Source organism: Nanorana parkeri, unplaced genomic scaffold (genome assembly GCF_000935625.1).
Source record: "Nanorana parkeri isolate BGI_ZX_2015 unplaced genomic scaffold, ASM93562v1 scaffold1529, whole genome shotgun sequence".
In the NCBI taxonomy this organism is placed as follows: Eukaryota; Metazoa; Chordata; class Amphibia; order Anura; family Dicroglossidae; genus Nanorana; species Nanorana parkeri.
The window spans coordinates 82,189-90,851 of record NW_017307797.1 but is presented as its reverse complement, the minus strand read 5'-3'; the positions used below and the strand labels follow the sequence as shown (position 1 = coordinate 90,851).

The window sequence follows — 8,663 nt, the reverse complement described above, 5'->3', positions numbered from 1 at the left end:
TGGTTAATGCATTTGGAATGGGATGCATCAGCTTTAATGGCATGTTTCCAGTGATCAACAGAGAATCACACAGCTTCCCGTTCCCATTTATTCATGAGTGGACGTTTCTGAAAACATAATATGTCCTGTAGTAAGCAGTATTAAGAAAAGATATTGACAAATGAAGGTTCCCTTTGAACTAAGAAGAAGTCCCAAAATTCCACTATGAACTTGAATGGACTTAAATGATGCAGAGGCTTGGTAGTGTTTAATTTGAGAATATATAAATATATAAAAAAATGTATGCAAGTCTTCCAACGGGTAGACCGCAAGGTATCCATTGAAGCACCAGCGTCTAAGATCAATGTAGGGAACAAGATATCCTCCATCTCTTTCCACTCTAAACATAATGTAAGGGTTCCCGCGGCGAGTGTGCGTTCCATGGTGGAACGCACCAGGAAGAGTATCACCGCCGTCACGCCTCCTCACTCTGACGCTGGCCGATGCATTCCACCCTGGAACGCGGCAGCGGCACTACGGGATCCGTCCGTTTCCTGCGCTCGCTGGCTATTTAAACAACCATGAATTGTTAGCAAGCGTTCCACTATTGAGGATCGAACGCCCTGCTAACCCACAAGAGGAATCCCCTATCCTAACCCCACTGAAGCTCCTTGGTGCCAGGACATCACCATCCAAAGCCTGACAGGAGGACCTACTCCAACCACCACTCTGAGAGCTACACTCAGCAAAACTGCAAGTACTCTGTGACTATAGCTGCAGCCATATGCTTATGCATTGCTCCTACTGTTGTTGCATATGTGAAACCCATTGACTTTAACCACTACAGAAGTATTTTGTGCCGTGTCACCCTGTGCATTACCAATACTTACCCGTAGTACCTGCTGCTTACTCTAGGACTTACAAACGAACTTCTTACATAGTTTTGAGGGTTGAAGCTATCCAGCCACTTGCTTTGTAGTGGCCTATGACGTAATAGCCACTCCTGTCCCCCCCTGATAGGTCGCACGGTGTATGATGCACGAACCTCTAATTCACCATTAGATTGTGAGTGACGCCAGAGGTTCAAGCCTGAATTAACGTCATACCGCTCATCTCGAGTCCAACTCCCTTACAACTCTGTAGCTGAGATCCAGAACTCTATACTCACGGAGACAGGGCGTGACACATAAGCACCAATATTAGACTGTAAGCAAGTAAAGAAGTTAGAAGAAAGTGGAAATGTAAAGTGTGGACGCAGTACAAGATTTTAGGAAGAATACTCGTCTGTAATGTCGCTACTCTACCAGCGGAGAGCGTTTCAAATGTTCCTAAATTATTTAATTCAGCTTTTATAAGGCACTAGGGGTGGAAGTTAGGTGAATACCAAAATAAGGGATGCTTTGCTGTGTCCAAGAATAAGGAAATTTAGTAGGCATGCTTGCTCTGATTGCTCAATTCCTTTACCTAAAATATGGGAAGCCCCCTCAATCACCTTGTAATACGACACAGTACTGAACAAACGCAAGAGTTTTTGTACTTCTGCCAGAGAAGGAGCCGGATTTGTCAAGTTAAGTATAATGTCATCAGCAGAAAGACCAATTTTATGGACAGAATTGCCTACCAAAATAACCTGAACATTAGGATTGCTTCTAATTGTCACTGCTAAGGGTTCCATAATCACAGAAACTATAATCAGTGACAAAGGGCATCCATGTTGTGTCCCATTCATAATAGAGAGGAACGACATAGCATAACCGAGGACAAAACCTTTGTGGTGGGAAACGTGTTGAGCACCATGATTGCAGATAAAATATTGCCATCATACCCAAAACACTGGAAGGTCAGGGACATACAGAATAACCCCAATGTAGCCGGTTGAATGCCTTCTCTGCATCCAGAGCCAGGAGCAAACAAGGCGTTCGACAGACCTCTGCATGTTTGATCAAATTCGGCATCCGCCTGCTACCTTCAATAGCATGTCTGCCCTTCACAAAGCCCACCTGATCAGGGTGGATGATGGTAGGGGTAAATGTAGCCGCCTATTGGCAATCATCTTAGAATACATTTTTATATCTGTAATTGAATCGGCTCCTTCCCTGGCTTTGGCAAAGCAACACAAATTGCACATAGCGTATCTTGCGGAAAAGAGCCAGAGGTTGCAGCTTCATTAAAGATTTGAACTAATATACACACTGGGGTCCTTGCATATAGGAGGACTCCGCCATGACGACCCTGTAACTTTCTGACCCTGGGCTGGCCCTTTAACTCTGTGACCCTGGGCTTGGAAAAGCATTAATAAAAAGCATATCTTGCGGTAAAGACCCAGAAGTTTCATTAAAGATTTTGAACTAGATGTGGGACTAGTATATACACACTGGGGTCCTTGTACATAGAAAGACTCCCCCATGATGAACATTTAACTCTCTGACCCTGGGCTGACCCATTAACTCACTCATCTCTTTATATGGGGAGATAAAATTACTTCTTTAGTTACTTTTTATCTCTACATGATTTTATAAAATGAATCTTCTTTCTTTGCTGTATTACTGTATCTTCATTCTTAAATAACATTTCTCTTTATAAAGATCTCAGATTTTAGTATTTATTAAAATGATTTCTGTGATATAATTGTGTCTCGTACATCTGCGGCCCCGTATTCCTCTTTTGGTCTCCTCACCTCTCTGTACATATACAGGACACAGAGAGATGACATCTGAGAATAGTAGATGTGAATACACGAGGCTGAGAATGAATGTTATACAATGTATCATAGAATAAAGAGGACCTGTCACACACTTAGAGACTTCATTTCCCTGTCTGCCTGTGCTGTGGACTGTAATACAGGAAGGGAGGGCTGCTCACAGACAAGGTGCTGAATATGTTAGATTAGTTTGGCTGAAGTTGCCATTGTCACTGACAGTCGGAGATTAGGAAGAGAGCGGACTTTTCTGTGACATTGCCGCCATGGAGGGTCAGAGAGTTATAGGGATGTTTGTCAGTTCTGATCATGGCTTATATTTGTAGTGCCTTAAAGGAAACATGTACAGAGAGAGAAATGGATGTCATTGCTGAGCTACATCTGAGCATGCTATTTGCCTGGCTGTGTGACTTGAATAGTTTTTAAGTCACTGAACCAGCACAAAGCATGAAGACTGGAAAGCCGGGTAACTCCTGATCTGCATACATGTTCCAGGTCAGTGACTTACTATGTAGTGAAGGATGAAGATGACAGCCCTGTAGTATGTATCTTTAGAGACAAGTCAGCATTTCAGCCCCCATATTATCTTACTGACAGATTTCTTTTAAATCAGAACTCCGAGTAAATAGCCAAATACAGGTCCTGCACCTTTTATTACAACATTCAATGTAAAAATAAAACACATACACAATATATGAACTATAAACCTGCCAAAAGATTTGTAGTTCTCCTCAGTTAGTCTTGTGATCCAGTCACTGCTGCCAGAAAATATAGCCAGGTCCTGGACCTTAAAGGGACATCAAACCCTCAGGGTTTTTTAAAAACATGTATTTACTTCTATCAAGCAGCAGATATATGCAAAAACATTTTTAAAAAGTCACCGAAAAGGGTTTTACTTACCTCATGGCTGCTTGAGCAGCCACGAAGGTTGAGAACACGCAGGGGAGTGCGTACAGGAGACGCACATTCACGGAGTCATGATATACATGACAGATACCAGGAACATGCTACACTGAGACACAGGGTGCAAGGAATGAGCTTATCACAAGGAACATGCGTTATACAAAGGTACAGGGCAGAGAGCCAGATACACACAAGGACCGTGCGGAAACAGAAGTAAACTGTAAAAGGAATACACATGTGGAGGGCCCAGGAAAGGCAGGAGATGACTCCCAGGGAGTGAGGATGGGCATACAGGGAGATACCCACCAGGAAAACATTGTGTCACACAGGGAAGGTACTCAAAGACAATGCTGAAACAGGTACACAGGGCAGAATAGGAACTTCCAGAACAAAATGGAACACAGCACGACTCTGAGATAGCAGGGCAGATATAAGGGAAGCACACACACTGGAGTGAAGAGAGGCACACACTAGTGGATAGCAGTCAGCGGACAGACAAGTATGGCCACTCACATGCACAGCAATACCACAGGGAATCATAAGGGTCTGAGAGCAAGCAGGGACACAGGGGACAGCAAGGAGGGGAACTGCTAAACAGGGAATCCACAGGAGTTCACAAGGAGTCCAGGGGAACATAAAATATCTCCAGAAACTACAAGGTATACAGGAGGGTCCAGCAGGAGAAAACAGACTTGTTGATCGAACCCAGAGCAACAAGTGAGCTGAACCTAAATAGGGAAGGAAGTGAGAAGATTGGCTGCAGCCCTGGGAATCCCCATAGGCTGACAGCCAAGCACTTACTGCAGAGGGGAAAATCTAGCATGGAAAAATACAGCATGGATACCAGGACAGTGTGACAATCAGTTTGTTTGTAGGAATGAGCTTTAATTTTTGGAAAACCATGAGTTAGTTTGCAGTTCACTGAATGGGCAATTTGACCATCTCATCCACCCACTAAACCTGTCTGTGTCTGTGCGGCCTGCACACCATCATTGGCTGACCAGCGATGAGCAACTCAACATCATTGGCTGCTAGGATGAAGGTGGGTGCACCATAACAACCTATGATGCTGTCGGGCCACCAACAACTTTGGTTGCACAGTACCATTGCCTGCTAGGACACAGGCGGCCCTGGCATTGGTTTGGCTTGCTTCAACAAACGTCCAAGCAAAGCAATCTCAGGCAAGCTTGCTCTTAAATGTTTGTTTGACATTGGCTGATTTATTGGCCACACAGGAAGGGCATTGTTTTCAGGGGGTTGGCTTACTCCTACTGTGAGAAGGAGCAGTAAAGTATAGACATTGTGTAAAGCTGCGAAGTAGATCCTGAGTATGCACTGAACAATGTATGCATATACTGTATATTCACAAAGTATGCACAAAAGTAAGGTCTTTAAACTTTTACACATAGAGCTAAGATTATGTGCATACATTTAAATATATTGATGCAAAAGTTTCTAAAAATTCCCTTGGGTTTTTAGGTTTCTCTATTTTTCTCCTGATTTCCAGATCAAAATGTACAAGAAAATATTGAACTGTATTTTGCTTATGTGTGTTCTGCCGGCCATGAAAGATAATGAAGCAGAGGATGTGAGGACACCGGCATGTCATTTGGAGATGATCTATGACAGACCCCGATACCAAACTAGAGAAGGTGATATGATTGTTGGAGGAATCTTAGAGATATCATTTTCTGGAAGCATTCATCCATTACCTTCCTTTTGCTCAAAAAATCAGGCAGTGGACTCATGTGTACAGTAAGTAATTTGGATTCATGGAAAGTCCCAGCTCCTCCCACACGACACATCCTTGTGCAGTCCTCAGTTGTAAAAGATGGGAACAAAGCGTTTAACAAGTTATTGAAGCGACCTTTTCATATCGATGTAATTGAAGCTGAGCACCAAGCAAATTTATGTCCATCCTGTCCTGTGATTTAGTCAGGTTTTCTACACAGCCATGTCTGGAAGGCCAGGAGACCCGATTTTTCTCTGCTGCAATTAAGAAACACTTGCAGGTCTTGTTCCTCTACCAAGCTGTAAATGGAAAGTAGAAGTAGAAGCAGCAGACAGATGAGCTCATCCGTCTCTCATTCTACCCTGTACCTATCAACATGTTCCTTGCTAGCACATGAGTACTGAAGCACACCTTATTGACCCATTGCAGCTGGACACATACTGCTTGAATTTGAGCAGTGTGTTCACTATGCCTATAAGTATTAATATTTGCAAGTCTCAAGTCCTTGACCCTGTTCTCAGATGTACTATATAATGCTTCCCCTCCTATTCCTATTGAGATGGTGGCTTTACGTGAAGAGACCTACTGCCCTAAGATACTTGTTCCTCCTTGCCTTGTCCCCTGTCCCTTCCCTTCCTTCTCCTTCCCCTCCATTCCTTGTTAATGTTCCACAGCTTACTTTTATTTAATTGCATCTACTTCATCTCTTGTTCACTAGATACTGAGGGGAAATATTTACAACATTTCCTTATGTCATGATGAAATGTTATACATGGAGTTTGCCCCCCTATCTTGGTGCTTTTATACGAATCCTTTGGTAATATCTGATGTTTGTACCTTTGTACTAAATACTCTATTTGCAATAAAATTAAAGATAGTTAAAAAAGTATATTAGTGTAGCACCCCCTGACCCCCAGAGGCATGAGGTGGACTCCCAAAGGGCAGGGAGGGCAATAGAGCAACAGCTGAATAGGGATGTGCATAAGATCTTCTATGGGAGAGACACCAGACTTGTTCCTGAGGTCCATATCAGCTCCTGGTACCTTTATTAGTCATAAGACTTCTTTGGTTCTCTTCCCCAGACAATTCTAGACCCCACCTGGGTCCACATGGGGCCTCCTCCAGACTTGAGGACTAGTCAGCTTCTCCAACATTGTACATGCTACCCCCAAGGCCAAGCCTACGGGCAGACTGCACTTGAGTTCATGGCAATCCCTGAGTATATATGCTCTCCCCTTGCATGCACCACTGGCCTTGAAATTCCTAGCAATTAGCTGGTGAGGCATAGACACTCATGATGCTCCTCTATTGGCTGCCCCACTCAGGCAGGACCAACACCTGGAGATAACCAGATAATAACAGAGTACAAATCAGCCAGACTGATTACAGTACTAACAAAGCTATTGTCAGGAGAGCCACAAGTTTGATAGGAACGGAGTGGAACCCACTGGCAGAAAACGGCTGAAAAAGTCCAAAGGCAAAGGTACAAAAGGGATAATCCAAAGAGAAGTCAAGTCCAATCCGAGTTGAGGCAGGCAGCGAGGGTTCAGGGGCGAAAAGACAGTCCAGGGTCGGCAACAGGGGGTCCAGATAAAGGGTCAGGAAGCAAAGCAGGATACACAGATGGGGAGCTAGGTAATCACACCATAGGGTGGAATAACTCAGCAACAAGCCAGAGCTCTGGCCCGGTTTTTATAGCCAGGGAGTGTAGGACAACCCCCCGGTCACCGAGGCAACCAGGAGGCCTCCCTCCCCAAGAGCCAATGGCAGGAGAGAGTGGTGTAAGATGTGTGCTGGGAACCTCCTCCAGCAAGGCCCACACCTGACAGCCCTAATGGCGCAGGCGCGCTAAGTGCGCGTTTCCGGAACTGCGCGCGCAGCCCGAGTACTGCGCATGAGCACCTGCAACCTGGGCGGCAGGAATTCGGGCAGACTGGAGGGGAACCCGTGCCCTGCTCCGTGCCCCTTGACCCCGAGGAGTGGTACTACCCCCTGCATCCTGACAGCTATATTTCTAGTAGCCACCCCACTGAAGGAGGTGGGGGCTACACTAGTCTAAGACCAGTATCTGGATTTTTAAAATATAATTTACAGGCATTCGCAAAGCGTATCTGATGTGGTATAAAAGAAGGAAATCCAATATAAGGTCTAGGTGAAGCAGCGGAGTTGCCGTATACTAGGGTGTCCTTGGGTATACTTGCCGTTGCTGTATACTTTAGGGTGTCCTTGAGTCCTCAGTTTCTTTGGCTTGGGACTAATGGTAGAAAAGTTCAGATTTAATTTATTTTTTCAAAAATTCCAACTGAAAAGTAAACCATCTTATTTCACATTTATAACTTTTCTGGTCACAGTGACAACAAATATACATCTTCTGCAGTCTTGGTCATTTCTTAGGCTTTATGGTTTCAGCCAAAAAAACTTTAATTTTACGCTTATGCCTTGCTTGGCATTTCAAAAAAACACCATGATCTTTCCAGTGTCACCTCCACCCGCCATTAAAAAATCGGTATGGAAAAGATGCCATTTTAAACCCAGCCCCTTTTTCTTCTATACTTCTTCTCTTCCAGTCAAACACAGTTCAGGGTACATTTGTGTAACTCAGCTGGAAGCATCCATGCTTTATCCAAACATGCTTTGTGCTTAAGTATAATATTGCCAAGCTGTCAGTGTACTTGAACTCCCATACCACAATGTATAGGGCAACACTAATATCCTTTTTTTTTAAATTAATTTACTTTTCTTTACTGGTTTGCAATAACAAATATTATTTTGTTGTACTCTCTATCTTGCTCACATCATTTATTAATAAGATGCATCTAGGAAAAAGTTGATCCTTAGGCTGGTGGCACATGTTTTGCCTCCATTTTCAATTTTTTGTTAGGAATCATAATCTAGTTGTACATTATTTGCTTAAATATTTATAGAACAGTGTATTATAGATTTTTGTTGCATACGAAGCAAGATTAATTGTCTCTCTTCAGATTTCCTCACAGGTATCTGAGACATCTTCTGGCCTTCATATTTGCTATAGAGGAAATTAACAACAGAACAGACCTGCTGCCGAACATCACGTTGGGATTCCAGGTTTATGATACGTGTAATAGGGAACGTGAAACTGTACAGAGTGTTCTGGATGTCCTATCCGGGTCAGAGGATCCAATTCCAAACTATGATTGTCATAAGAAGAGTACAGTGTTTGGGTTCATAGGTCACCGGACCATCTCCTCCTCTATGGCATCAGCAGAACTGACGGGGGTCTATCAATATCCTCAGGTACTGTCAGTGGTGGACCTAAGGAACAAAGGGGCCTGGTGCAAGATCTTTTCTCAGCCCCCTCCCCTTCCACTCGGG

At 43.8% G+C, this 8,663-nt stretch overlaps 1 protein-coding gene across 1 annotated transcript in view; it reads left to right on the top strand.

Moving 5' to 3' along the window:
- Nucleotides 1–420: 420 nt before the first annotated feature.
- LOC108798632 (vomeronasal type-2 receptor 26-like) overlaps nt 421–8,663 on the top strand; it is a 22,527-nt gene continuing 14,284 nt past the window's right edge. Inside the window, exons 1-2 of the mRNA XM_018570397.1 lie at nt 421–524; nt 8,306–8,585. Coding sequence (XP_018425899.1) covers nt 421–524; nt 8,306–8,585 — 384 coding nt within the window. The remainder of the gene's footprint in view (nt 525–8,305; nt 8,586–8,663) is intronic.